Source organism: Lithobates pipiens, unplaced genomic scaffold (assembly GCF_037356315.1).
Source record: "Lithobates pipiens isolate NorthernLeopardFrog02 unplaced genomic scaffold, aLitPip1_a1.2 Scaffold_8, whole genome shotgun sequence".
Lineage (NCBI taxonomy): Eukaryota > Metazoa > Chordata > Amphibia > Anura > Ranidae > Lithobates > Lithobates pipiens.
In genome coordinates, this window is record NW_027507903.1 from 367,513,736 (window position 1) to 367,528,673 (window position 14,938).

A 14,938-nucleotide genomic window follows, 5' to 3' on the forward strand; every position below is an offset into this window, starting at 1 on the left:
CCAAACCACGTGATGTCCGTATCTTAAATACCCTCTCCCAGAAAGCACAGCAAGAGCGCCACTCCCACTGGGTGGGCTCCGAGAGAGAGTAACTTAAGCACCTGACCAGACCATAGTTCCATGCCTGCCAGAAGAGACAGTGCCCCCTGTGGCCAGGCTGAACATCTCATAGCCCAGTCAGACTGATGCTGAAGTCCAAATTTAGACAATTGTACCCAAACTAAACTGAAGTTCAGGTGTAACTTTGAAAAACACATAGCGGCTCTTCAGGAGCCGGCGCTACATACAGCAGCAGAAGCCATTGGCCCCCGCTGTGGTCAATCAAAGCCAGTAACAAAGGAGTGGGGGTGGAGCAGGGCTCAGGAGCACACACACACACACACAAGTACCCTCATAGCAAGCGGCTTGCTGTGAGTGCAGGGAACCATAGAAGAGGATGATCGGGGCTGCTCTGTGTAAAACCATTCCACAAAGCAGGTATGACAAAGGCGCATGTCCCTTTGTTAATTAGGAACAATCAGTTCTGTGACTGTGACACTCTGATCTCTCTGCCAGTCCCTCAGAGCATAGGGAGGAGGAGGGTGTAAATCTTGTCTCTCCTTGCGCTGTGTAATCACTGTACAGGCAGAGAGAGGGATGTGAACTGACATTCCCTATGACATTACATCTGAGGAATCTGCAGCAGTTTTCTATATTTTAAAACAAAAAATGCAGCGCTAGAAATAAAACGTGCAATCATATAACACCAAGTGCAGCTTAAAGTGTTACTACAGTTGTGTAAGGCTGCTACTTGGGCCTTTTAAAGTTTTACCAGGTGGACATCCAGTTCTTTGCTAATGCAGTTTTTGGTCGCAAGGATCCCTGAAATTGGGTCTTTTTGGCCCTTGTTGTTGTGCATGTTGGCACAGTTCTGTTTGCCTCACTTTTGCCCACCCTTCTCATTCATTGCTTGTGGATGTCCCATGGTATCCAGTTTCCCCAAAAATAAGACCTAGCGTGATTGTCGGTGATGGCTGCAATATAAGCACTACCCTGAAAATAAGACCTACAAGGACTTTAACTAGGGCTTACTTGGGGGTAGGGCTTATATTGCAGCCATCACCGACAATCACGATAGGTCTTATTTTTGGGGAAACGGGGTATATGAATTTTCTGTCCTGTACTGTATTATTAAGATGAGGATTTTTTACTTACCTGTGAATTCCATATCTTGGAGTACAGTACAGACTTTTGAGCGTATTTCTGCCACCTTTTCAACATCCCTGAGCTTTTTTCAGATGCGCAAAAAAGTATTTTTTTTATTGTTTTGCCCTTTTTTGGTTTCATTTTACTATGGAATGATAGGAGGAATTTCATAAGAGTTGATTCCAACTTTAAAAAGCCAAGCAATTCACTAGGAAACTGCCATATCCTAAAAACGAAGTGATGACTTCAAAACTGGAAATGGCTTTTTACCCCTTTTTTGTGACTTTAACCACTTGCTTACTGGGCACTTAAACCCTCCTCCTGCCCAGACCAATTTTCAGCGCTGATGCACTTTGAATGACAATTGCGCGGCCATATAACACTGTACCCAAATGACATTTTTATAATTTTTTTCCCCACAAATAGAGCTTTCTTTTGGTGGTATTTCATTACAGCTGGGAGTTTTATTTTTTGCTAAACAAAAAAAGATGCAAAATAAAAAGAAATCATGTTTAATAGTTTGTTATAACATTTTGCAAACGGGTCATTTTTCTCCTTCATTGAAATGCTGTGATGACTGGGCACTGATAGGCTGCACGGGTGGGCACTGATGGGCACAGTTAAGGCAGCACTATAAGGCAGTACTGATGGGCACAGTTAAGGCGGCACTGATGGGCACAGATAAGATGGCACAGATGGGTGGCACTAATGGGCTCTGATAGGTGGCACTGCTGGGCAGCACTGATGGGCACTGGTAGATGACACTGATGGGCACGGATATGTGGCACTGGGGTGCAGCACTGTTGAGGCAGATTGTGGGCACTGATAGGTGGCACTGTGGGCACTGATGGGTGGCACTTTTTTCTTATTTGGGTGGCACTGGCAGGGGGGCACTGATAAGCTGGCCGTGATCGGGACTGATGTCCCGATCATGGCCGCTGGTGATCGGCATTTTTTTTTTTTTTTTTGAAAAATAGCCGATTACCGGCTCTGTTGTGTCACATGATCAGCTGTCATTGGCTGACAGCTGATCACGTGGTAAGGGGCGGGATCGACCCCTTGCTCCAATCCGTCATCAGGCGAGTCTCATAGACTCGCTGATCACAGAGCACGGCGCGCGCCCCTCAGGGGGCGCGCAGGCCGCTCGTGCACGGGACGACGTCAATAGACGTCGTCCCGGCGAAGCAGGTCCATGCTGTAGCCGTCATTCAGCTATAGCGCGGATCTCAAGCGGTTAAGCATTGTTGCATCTAGAAGGAGGTCTTCAAAAAGATTCTGCACTTTTATATTTCTGTTGGAAGCCGTGAGGGTGGGAGGAAAAGAAATTGGTTGTGTCTGTGCTTGTCATGTGATTAGTCTGTCTTTTAAAAAAAATAAAAAATTGCATTCCTTGTGGGGCTTTTTGAGCCAATTTTCTGCTTATATCCTGTACTGTATTATTAGGATAAGGGGATTTTTTACTTACCTGTGAATTCTATATCTTGGATAATAGTACAGACTTTTGAGCCAATTTCTGACACCTTTTCTGCATCACTAAGCTTTTTTCAGATATGCAAAAATTTAAAGGGGCATTACGCCACCTGTCCTATAGATGCCTACCCCTCCGTTTTAAGTAGGTCCTCTTACATAGGTTGAAAAAAAAGACACTATTCCATCTAGTTTAACCACTTTCTTCCCAAGCCTATTTCGACACGTCTCTCCTACAAAAATATTATTGCTAGAAAATTACTTGGAGCCCCAAAACATTGTTTTTTAAGCAGAGGCCCTGGAGCATATACACAATATTTATGCACCTTTTTTTAAACACAAATTTGGGGGGAAAAATACACTTTAACAAGTTTTAAATACATGCAAACACAATATAATACCTAAACTACGGTACCTATAAATGCCTTTACAGGTTACCTGTTTAGTGTTCCAGAGGAGGCTTGTGCTAGAATTATTGATTTCAAGCTGATGTTCCGACCAATACCTCACATGTGGTGCAATCACTGTTTATGTACGTATGCAGGACCAATGTGCATGTTCGCCGGCACTTTACTTTAAGTAAAGGATTGCACTTCCAAGGTGGGCTGCGTGCGTCTATAGACACACACATCGTGGTGTGGCCCCGCCCCTCCTCACAGGATTTGATTGACAGCTAATGGCTCCAGCAGACAGGCACAACGCTGGACTGAATGAGGAGCTAGGTAAGTATTAAGGGAGGGCTTGGGGGCGTCGATCATGGAGGTTTTTTTTATTCTTTAACCTTAATGTAAAAACTGCATTCGGGTAAAAAAAAAAAAAAAAAAAAAAAAAAACTTATGCCTTTAGAACTACTAAGGATGGAAGCCTTGTAACTCTACAGGGGGGGGGGGGGAAGACAAATCTTATCATAGCTTTTCCCTCAGACAGGTATTAATAGTAAATCTGATAGTTTTGTTTGATTAGCTGACTTACAACCAATAACAACATTATAATGTGCATTTTCTACCTATGAAAGAATCTTTAAAGTGGAGTTCCATCCATTTTTGTGTTTATCAATAATTATTAATAAACACTCACCTGTCCCACGGTCCAGCAATACGGCCGCCTGAAGCCTCGCTTCTCTCCTGTCTGTAGATCCAGCATTGCAAGCGTGAGCACCTGGCTGTGACAGCTTGCAGCTTCACAGCCGGGTGCGCACTAAGCATGAGCGAGTCACGCTGTACGTTCTGAATGGCCGGGCAATCTTCTGGGACCTGTGATGTCTCCAAGAAAATTGCAGGGAGGGAGGGGGAGAGGAGAACTTCCACTCAGCGCCATTAGTGGAAGTGGGAGCTCGGTACCTGTCAAAACTAAATGTGGCATGTCAGGGGGTCAGGAGTCCTTAAAGCGCAAGTTCCACTTTTGGGTAGAACTCCACTTTAACTCATACAAGTGTAACTTTTCAGTATTACACATTTAAAGAAAAAAGGGAGATTACATTTAAAAGTTAATGGGGAGTATTTAAATAATAAAAGATGGCTTATCAACAAAAGAAATGTATATATATTTTTTTATTTCTGGTATCAAAGGATGAATTATATCAAATATGATCTGCATATTTTTAAAAAGCTGAAAATCCACAAAGGCACATTTCTTGACACATGTTACGAATGTATGTTTAGTTTCAATCTCATTGCAAAACTGTGCAACGCAAGGTACAGAAAATGTAAGATATTAGAGTTATATTATAGACATACACAAAATAGGCTGTAATGGCTTTGTCATTGATTGCTTGCAAGTATGGCATTTGATTTTTCTTATGAAGGCAGTACCAGAAAAATATACATTTAGATAATATTTCTAACAAGTAAATAGTAGTAGAACTTGTAGAAAACAGACTTCCTTTTCTTCTGTAGTTTCATAAAAAGCATTTGAGATCAAGAACAATTTGAGGAACATCTCTGCAGCAGTAAGTTATGGCAGATATCACACACACGTACAGGCTTTGGGTATGATGGCAGTGAAAGTTCATTACTTGAGCATGTATTGCAAAAGATATCTCCACAGTTTCGACAATGATGCTACAAAACAAAGAAAGCAAGGTTTATGAATCAAATATACTTATAAAATACGTCCAATCCTTAAAAGGCTTATTCAGAATTGGGTAACTTATTGAGGTGTTTGTGTAATTAGTCATGTGGCTTTTATTTATTAAAGAGATTTTAAACCTCCCAGTGTAAGTTGTGCCTAGAATAAGGCTTACCTATAGGTGCTGTAAATATCTCCTAAACGTGCATAGTTTAGAAGATATTTACTGTATACTATGCTGATGATGTCATCAGCGCATGCACTCTAAATGAACGGCCGCCAGTGCCGTTTCTTCAGAAGCATGGGTCGCGACTGGCGAAGGACATAACGTGGATCTGGCCAATCACACAGCTGGGGTCCCAGAAGGAAGACGGGCAAAGATGGGTGAGGCCTGCAGCGGGGACAACGAGGGTTTCGTTTTCAGCCAACTGTCATATAAAGTGCTAGTATGCGATGCATACTAGCACATTATGCCTTTACATTGCAGGTAAGAAGAAAAACCCACCAGTGTTTACTTCCTCTTTAAAGGTTTCAAAAACACAAAACATGGGATAGTAATAACATATCATCAGCTGTACCAGAGTAACAGATGTTTTTGATAAGCCTTGTAGGATGTTCCCTGATGGGCTTCACAAACAAAAAGAATGTTGCAGATGCCTGGATATTATATAACATTGCAATTGAGTCCACACTATCTAGGCTACGATATAATGCCAACATTACAGTACATGACTCATCAAAGATGGCTGAATAAGTATTACAAAGCTGTGGTGTTACACCTTCAAACCCCAAACTGGAAAGCCATGAAGAATGATACCATGGGGGTTATTTACGAAAGGTAAATCTACTTTCCACTGCAAGTGCACTTAGAAGTGCAGTCGCTCTAAATCTAAGGGGTAGATCTGAAATGAGTGGAAGCTCTGCTGATTTTATCATCCAATCATGTGGAAGCTAAAATGCTGTTTCTTGTTTTCCTTGCATGTCCCCCTCGGATCTACAGTGACTTTACTTCCAAGTGCACTTTCAGTGCAAAGTGGATTTGCCTTTAGTAAATAAACCCCCATATGTCTGTGTATGACATGCCACCATCTTCCTGTAACTCGCCGCATGCTGTTAGTATATTATGTGACCCACCATGCTCTAACAAGCAGGGCTCTCCGATACCTCCTGTATTGAACTGTATTGTAACTGTACTGTTCGCCCTCATGTTATAAAGTGCTGCGCAAACTCTTGGCGCTATATAAATCCTGTATAATACGGCGAGGACAGAAAGTATTCAGACCCTCTTAAATTTTTCACTCTTTGTTATCTTGCAGCCATTTCCTAAAATCATTTAAGTTCATTTTTTTTCCTCATTAATTTACACACAGCACCCCATATTGACAGAAAAACACAGAATTGTTGACATTTTTGAAGATTTATTACAAAGAAAAACTGAAATATCACATGGTTTTAAGTATTCAGACCCTTTGCTCAGTATTTAATAGAAGCACCCTTTTGATCTAATACAGCCATGAGTCTTTTTGGGAAATATGCAACAAGTTTTTCACACGTGGATTTGGGGATCCTCTGCCATTCCTCCTTGCAGGTCCTCTCCAGTTCTGTCAGGTTGAATGATAAAGGTTGGTGGACAGCCATTTTTAGGTCCCTCCAGAGATGCTCAATTGGGTTTAAGTTAGGGCTTTGGCTGGGTCATTCAAGAACAGTCACGGAGTTGTTGTGAAGCCACTCCTTCGTTATTTTAGCTGTGTGCTTAGGTTCATTGTCTTGTTGGAAGGTAAGCCTTCGGCCCAGTCTGAGGTCCTGTTAGGACTGTATTGGACAGGTGATGAGTAGTGCCTGGTTTTCTCCACACATACCGCTTAGAATTAAGGCCAAAAAAGTTCTATCTTGGTCTCATCTTATTTCTCTCCATCTTGGAGTCCTTCAGGTGTTTTTTTTTTTTGGCAAACTCCATGTGGGCTTTCATGTGTCTTGCACTTTCTCCCATCTCCCAACTGCATCTCTGGAGCTCAGCAACAGTGATCTTTGGGTTCTTCTTTACCTCTCTCACCAAGGCTCTTCTCCCCCGATAGCTCAGTTTGGCCGGACAGCCAGCTCTAGGAAGGGTTCTGGTCACCCCAAATGTCTTCCATTTAAGGATTATGGAGGCCACTGTCCTCTTAGGAACCTTAAGTGAAGCAGACTTTTTTTGTAACCTTGGCCAGATCTGTACCTTGCCACAATTCTGTGTCTGAGCTCTTCAGGCAGTTCCTTTGAGCTCATGATTCTCATTTGCTCTGACATACACTGTGAGCTGTAAGGTCTTATATAGACAGGTGTGTGGCTTTCCTAATCAAGTCCAATCAAACACAGCTGCACTGAAATGAAGGTGTAGACCCATCTCAAGGATGATCCGAAGAAATAGACAGCACCCGAGTTAAATATATGAGTGTCACAGCAAAGGGTTTGAATACTTAGGCCCCTTCGACATTTCATTTTTTCTTTTTTTTTATAAATCTGCAAAAATGTCAACACAACTCTGTCAATATGGGGTGCTGTGTGTACATTAATGAGGAAAAATTATTTTAGCAAATGGCTGCAATATAACTAAGAGTGAAAAAAGTAAGGGGGTCTGAAGAGTTTCCATCCCCACTGTACTTTATATAGTATAATATTTTTAAAAAGCAGGAGGCTAACTGCTCCCTATAAGTGGTTCATTCCCAATCTCAGAACAGCAGGCAACCCCATCACTGGGAACACTGGGCTTCATTCACCATGCGGTAAGATACCACAGCTTTTTTACAAATAAAGGTATTTTCTATTCACTAACAACTAAAATACTGCATGTGCCATTTTATAAAGTGATGCAGTATTTTAGTAGTGAAACCTTGTGTTAATGTCAGCATCCTTAACCACTACAGCCCTGCTCAATGACCAGGCCATTTTTTGCGATACGGCACTGCGTCACTTTAACTGACAACTGCGCAGTCGCGCAACGTTGCACCCAAACAAAATTGACTTTTCCCACAAATAGAGCTTTCTTTTGGTGGTATTGATCATCTCTGCGTTTTTTAGTTTTTGTGCAACAAACAAAAAAAAGAGACAATTTTGAAAGAAAAAAATAATAATATTTTGTATTTTTTGCTATAATAAATCCCCAATTTTTTTTATAAAAAGCTAATTTTTTTCCTCAGTTTAGGCCAATTAGTATTCAACATATTTTTGGTAATAAAAATCGCAATAAGCGTATATTGATTGGTTTTCACAAAAGTTAAAGCGTCTACTAAATAGGGGATAGGTTTATGGCATTTTTTTTATTTTATTTTATTTTTTTACTAGTAATGGTGGCGATCTGCGATTTTTATCGGGACTGCAACATTATGGCGGACACATCGGACACTTTTGACACATTTTTGGGACGACTGACAATTATGCAGCGATCAGTGCTATAAAAATAGGATTTTTTTTGTACTCACCGTAAAATCCTTTTCTCTATAATTCACCGACCAACACAGCTCCTCTCTGTAACTAAATGGGTTGTATAGCCTACCATTAGGAGAACTAGGCAAACTTGTTACACAATACACAGAACTTTAATCCCACCCCTGGGGGGCGGACCCTGTGCTATCAACCCTCCTCACTGCTCCCAGCAGCTTCAGTACGTCAACAAGCAGTATAACGTAGAAAAAAGGAGGGGTGGGTGCTGTGTCGGTCGGTGAATTACAGAGAAAAGGATTTTACGGTGAGTACAAAAAATCCTATTTTCTCTTATATTCACCGACCGACACAGCTCCTCTCTGTAACTAAATGAGACGTCCCCAAGCAGTGCCAAACGAGGGGTGGGAAAAAACAGCATAAAAACTTCATCCAGAACTAGTGAAACTAAACCACACAAAAACAGCAGTGTGTGGAAAAACTCCACCATATAACTGGGTATCCTCAACAGGAGTGATCCCAAAGACCGCAACATTGCGGAGGTAATGCAACAGAGCATTAACAAAACAGTACTGCGTTTTTATTGAAAAAAACAGGAAAAAACTCAATTGCAACTACACGGCCGCCTGCAAACCTTTGCGGCCAAAACCAGCATCAGCCGATGCACTGACGTCTACCTTGTAGAACTTGGTAAACCTATGGACAGATGACCAGGTCACCGCCTTACACACCTGAGCAACAGACGCTTGGTGTCGGAAGGCCCAAGACGTTCCGATTGCTCTTGTGGAGTGGGCCATGACCGGAAAGGGGGGCACCTGCCCCTTCAAGGCATAGGCTTGGACTACAATCTGTCTGATCCACCTGGAAATGGTGGCCGACGAGAGCGCCATGCCTTTCTTAGGACCAGCCACCAAAAAACAAACAGTGAGTCTGACGTCCGAAAGGGAGCTGTCGCAGACAAGTACACCTTCAGAGCCCTAAACACATTGTGAGCGTGAAGGGCCACCTTGGGGTGCTTCGGCTTAGGACACGATGGCAATACAATGTCCTCATTGATATGAAAAGCCAAAACCACCTTCGGTAGAAAGGACGGATGCAGACGCAACACCACCTTATCCCTGTGGATGGCCAGATAAGGTGACTTGCATGACAAGGCAGCCAATTCCGAAACCCTCCTGGCCGATGTGATGGCCACTAGAAAGACCACTTTCTGTGAAAGGGTCAACAAGGGAATCTCCCTGATATTCTCAAACGGCGGCTTCCGAAGCGCCGACAACACCAGGTTCAAATCCCAAGGAGGTAACGGAGGACGCACCGGAGGGACTACATGTCGCACCACCTGAACAAAGGTACAAACTAATGAGTGAGATGCCAGGGTGGCTGGAAAAAAACAGCCAAAGCAGAAATTCGTCCCTTGATGGTGCTCAACGCCAACTTCTGGTCTACACCTTGCTGAAGAAACAGCAGGATCCTGGATATAGAGAAAGAGCGCGGATACCACCCTTTCTCCTTACACATGGAGATATAGGCCTTCCAAATACGATGGTATATCTTCCGGGAAGAAGATTTCCGTGCGCTTAACATAGTTGGAATCACCGAGTCCGACAGACCGCCATTCCTCAATACCTGGCTTTCAACAGCCATGCCGTTAAAGCCAGCGATGGTAAAGCAGGGTGAAAGATCGGACCTTGAGATAGAAGGTTCTCTCGCAACGGCAGTCGCCAGGGAGCGTCTGCCACCAGACGCACCAGGTCTGTGTACCAGGCCCGCTGAGGCCAATCTGGGGCAACCAGGATCACTGGGATCCCCTCAGCGCAGCAGGCGTGACAACAGTTTTAGGAAAGGTGTAGATCAGCTGGTAGTGATCCCACGGAGCCACCAGCGTGTCTGCCCATGGATCTCTAGTCCTGGACACGAATCTCGGTACCTTCCGATTGAGACGGGAGGCCAATAGATCCACATCTGGTGTACCCCACCTCAATCACAGCAGCCTAAACATCGCCGGATGCAATGCCCTTTCTCCTGGGTCCAGCATCTGTCGACTCAGATAGTCCGCCTGCCAATTTTCCACCCCTGGGATGTAAATGGCCGACAGGGCCGGTGCGTGTCGCTCTGCCCACCGAAGTATATGTAAGCCACAGCCGTGGCGCTGTCTGACTGTATTCTGATCGGACGCCCTTAAAGACTCATCGACCATGTGTGGAGGCACAGCCTGATCGCTCTCAATTCGAGCGGATTGATCAGCAACTTGGATTCTTCCGCCGACCAGAGGCCCTGAGCCAACTGAATCCCCATCACTCCACCCCAGCTGGACAGACTGGCGTCCATGTAGTGATCACTGTCCATGTCAGAGGAAGGAACGATTTCCCGGACTGAATCGCCGGGGATCTCAACAACCAGATCAGGGAGACCCTGACTGGTTCACTCACCTGGATCTGTCCCACTTCATCAAATTCTCCTTCTGCAGGACTCTGTTGTGGAACTGGGCAAAAGGTACGACCTCGAAGGAGGCCACCATGAGCCCCAGTACTTGCATGCAAAAGCGGAGCGACGACCACTTGCGGCTCACCAGTAGATTGACCGCCGATCTGAGAGTCCTCACTTTGTCTGAGGGGAGAAAAACCCTTGCTTCCCTGGAGTCCAACAGTAACCCCAGGTATTCCAGGCGCCGAGTCGGTACAACCACCAACTTCTCCTCAGTTCAACAGCCACCCAAAGTCTTGCAGGGTCTGCAAGGTGATTGCCACATCCTCCTCTAATTCTGAGGCAGAAGAAGCTCTCAGGAGGAGATCGTCTAGGTAATCCACGATCGCGATCCCGCGTTGTCTCAATACCGGAGTCAGTACTTTGGTAAAGACACGGGGGGATGATGCCAGGCCAAAAGGAAAAGCCACAAACTGGTAGTGGGCTTCCCCGACTGCCAAACGCAGACATTTTTGATGCCGAAGGCATATGGGTATGTGCAGGTAAGCATCCTGAATGTCCAAGGATGCCAGGAAGTCCCCTTGATGGAGTGCAGCGACTACTGAGTGAACTGATTCCATTCTGAACCTCTGCACCTTTACACAGTGATTGAGGGCCTTCAAGTCCAAGATTGGACGTACCCCTTCCTTCTTGGGAACTACAAACAGATAGGAGTAGAACCCCTGGAAGTGTTTCGAATCCAGAACCGGTACAATCACCCCCTGATTCAGCAAGTCCCTCACCGACCCTAACAGGGCCTCCCGGCGAACCGGGGACATGGGTATGCTGGAGGGGAAGAACCTGTTTGGCAGCCAAGAGGGAAACTATCTTGTAGCCTGTGGAAATCATATCGCAGACCCATTGGTCGGATAAACGGGAGGTCCACCGGGCTGCAAACTCCCGAGGATGACCCTCCACCTGAAAAGTGGGTGGGGGCAAACCTTCATGCGGTAGCACTTTTGTTCGCAGGCCTGTTAGGCTTGAGGTTCCAGGGACGCTTCTGACCGTCAGTGAGCATCCTGTCGAGCTGGGGGCGTTTTGCCGAAGCACCGGGCGGACGAAAAAGCCGATTGTGAGCCGAAAAAAGGGGCCGTTGCCTGCGGCATGGCTCCTTAGCCTTCCTGGTCTGTGGGAGTAGTGTACTCTTACCACCCGTGGCATTCTTAATAATGTCATCCAACGAGGCCCCAAAGAGCCGGTCGCCAAAGAAGGGAAGATCAGTCAGGGCTTTCTTGGATGCCTGGTCAGCAGACCAGCATTTCAGCCACAGCTGACACCGAAGCCTTGGATAACAAGGGGAGAGTATCCAGGGCCGCGTCACAAATGTACTTAAGGCCATGCACTAGTTGCTCTGCTAGCTCTACGCAGACAGGGGAGGCATTCTGTTCTCCCAATTCGTGGTGCAAAAGTCTTGCCCACTCAGTCAGTGTCTGCGACACCAGTGCAGATGCCAGTACAGGTGGCACGGCTGACCTCACAACCGTAAACAAGGAACGAGCCACTGCCTCGGCCTTCCTGTCCGTGGGATCCTTGAATGCAGGAGTCCCCTCAACCGGGATCGTGGTTACTTTATTTAACCTAGATACTGGGGGGTCCACGACAGGAGGAGACGACCACTTTTTGAGAAGGCTTTCCTCAAAGGGGTAACGCACCGCCAAATTTTTGGGGACCAAAAAGTTCCGTTGCGGGCGACCCCATTCCCTTTTTGTCAAAATAAGTCAAATACGGGAACACCTTAGGTGAACGAGCTGGCTTGTGGGACCCAAAAGGGACCGGAACAACAGCAGAGGAATCTGCTGGTTCTTGAATCTTCAAGGTATCACGCACAGCTGTGACAAGTGCTCCAACAAGCGCCTTGTTGCGCCCAGACCCGGACGGGGAATCATCCTCACTGTCGGAACGGTCCTGGTCAGCCACGTCGAATAGGTCAGAGCAGGGGTCTCCAGCCGCAGCAGGGCCCGAGTCTGCATCAGAGCTCTCCCCAGAGGATGGGGGGGGGGGGGGCAGGGGCCTCTTACGTGCACCTTTTCTGCCACGTGCCACCTCTATCTTAGCAACATAGGAGTCAAGGACTGGCGTCAGGTTGTCCATGCACACCGCGCTAACCGCAGGTAACCCGTTTGCTATAGCCTGGATTTCGGGGGAAGAAACACCAGTTTCTGAAGCCATGCTGACCCTAGCCTGTCTGCCACCTGCAAGGGGACTTAGGACAGTATAGGTCCCACCCTCCTGCTGCTGCCGCGTGAGGGGGGGGTGGGGGGGTACTTGGCGCTAGACTCACCACCCTGGGGCATTCTGTGAAAAGCCACAAGCAGTGCCTGTAGTCCCTAGGAGGTTCCCAGTTGCAGAGAGGAGAAAACTGTCAGCAGCAGCAGCTATAAACAGCGGTGCAACGATCAGCTTCAGCGTTCAGGAAAAAGCCATCCAGCGTCCTGCACACACAGTGGACACAGGAAACAACAAGTGAGAGCACATGTCATGCTGCCACAAGAGAACAGAGGCGAAAAAAGACGCTCAGGCTTCAAGAAAATGGCCACCAATGTAACTAATAGGAAATCCTAAAGAAAAAGGCTGCTGACGCTCACCAGGGGAATATCAGCTTTCCCACATCCAAGATGGCCGCCGGACGGCGCCATGAGGTGACAGAACAAAAAATAAAAATGTGCTGCCTGCTTACAGCCAGAACGACCTCCACAAACACCTTTAGGGACCCCCAGACCTGGACCAGGACCAACACCAGCCCCCCAGGTGAGAAAACAGCGAACACCGCCTGCAGTGCATGCAGCCACATCCCTCAGAGGGGGGGGAAGGAGGGGTGATAGGGACTTGGGAGAGAAGATAGGGAGGTGAGGTGGCCCCCGAATTGACCCCCCCAGGGAATGCCCAGCTGCTCACCCCACCGAGGCAGGGAGAGCGGTACTTACCAGTCCTGAAGAGCTGGGAGACATTCCATCACAGACCTACTCCTGCGAAGTTACAGGGTAGCTGTTGGCCCGGTATGCTGTGATCCAGACAGCAGTAGCCCGGTCATATGTATACCCCGGAGCATTGAAGCTCACTGACCACCTCTGGAGCTGAGGCATGTCATGGCCTGCCAAGCCTTAGCTGCGGCCTGCTCACGCTCGATGGTCGGACTGGGGAGACTACAAGGATGTCATTAACCAGCCTGTCACCCAGCTGGCAGTTGATAGAAGATCTCAGGATCTTTCATCTTGCGCAAAAAGCAGCAAACCTGCAGCAAAAACATGGACCGAGAGGGCCCGCAGGGTTCCTAGGTCATTCTCCTTACTAGGCAAAATAAAAACTGAAGCTGCTGGGAGCAGTGAGGAGGGTTGATAGCACAGGGTCCGCTCCCCAGGGGCGGGATTAAAGTTCTGTGTATTGTGTAACAATTTTGCCTAGTTCTCCTAATGAAAGCCTATACAACCCATTTAGTTACAGAGAGGAGTTGTGTCGGTCGGTGAATATAAGAGAAAATGTACCGATTACTGTATAAATGTCACTGGCAGGAAAGGGGTTAATACTAGGGGGCGATCAAGGGGTTAACTGTGTTCCCTGACTGTGTGTTCTAACTGTAGGGGATGTAGCCCTTTGCCACACACATGGAAACACTCTGTGACTTGTCAATTAATCTATGGGCCGCATTGCCGAGCCCCTGGCTTCAGTCTCTCCTGCGGGCACATTCTCTTTGCAAATCTTGAGCCTATTGAGGCTTTTTGCTTATTTTGAGTAAAACCTTGTATATGAGAATTGAGGCACCTACAGATTTGTGAAACCCCTTCTTTCTTTACACAGAAGATTGGGAAGGGTGGACCAAAAGGGAAGTAGTCATGGCCAAATACCAGTCTGGGACAAAGCCACACAAACCAATGACAGGCATTTGTATGGAATGGTCCCAATACATCTATCTTTGATTTAATATCTCAGAATTATCAACTTACCACCCAACTTTTTGCTCTTCACCCCTGAGGAAAGTTTTCAGCAACTAGAAACGTGTCGGGTGTGGGGTCATCAGCTTAGAGTATGATTAATATTTTTTTTTTTTTTTTTTATGCAATTATGGGTTTATAACATTTTGCTACACCATTGGGACACTGTTTGCTTAGTGGTCCCTCTGGTTTTAATGTATTTATGTGTATCTTTTGTTTTGTATTTGTTAATAAAATATTCATGTTTTTGATTTGTGTGTGGTGTTGGTGGTCACTTATAATCCCATTTATATAGGGGGATTTTTTTGTCCTTATCTGAGCATGCAGCCAAAAAAGGGAGGGGGGGGCACCAGCTGGGTGCCTAGCTTCAATGGCCTACTAATAAAAGCGAGTCTTCAATGAGAGAGCAA

General features: G+C 46.1%; 1 protein-coding gene across 4 annotated transcripts in view; it reads right to left on the reverse strand.

Moving 5' to 3' along the window:
- Positions 1 to 4,187: 4,187 nt before the first annotated feature.
- RUFY1 (RUN and FYVE domain containing 1) overlaps positions 4,188 to 14,938 on the reverse strand; it is a 341,668-nt gene continuing 330,917 nt past the window's right edge. For all 4 annotated transcript variants that reach the window (XM_077473522.1, XM_077473519.1, XM_077473520.1 and 1 more), the window contains one exon: positions 4,188 to 4,712. In XM_077473522.1, coding sequence (XP_077329648.1) covers positions 4,569 to 4,712 — 144 coding nt within the window. In that variant the 3' untranslated portion in view covers positions 4,188 to 4,568. The remainder of the gene's footprint in view (positions 4,713 to 14,938) is intronic.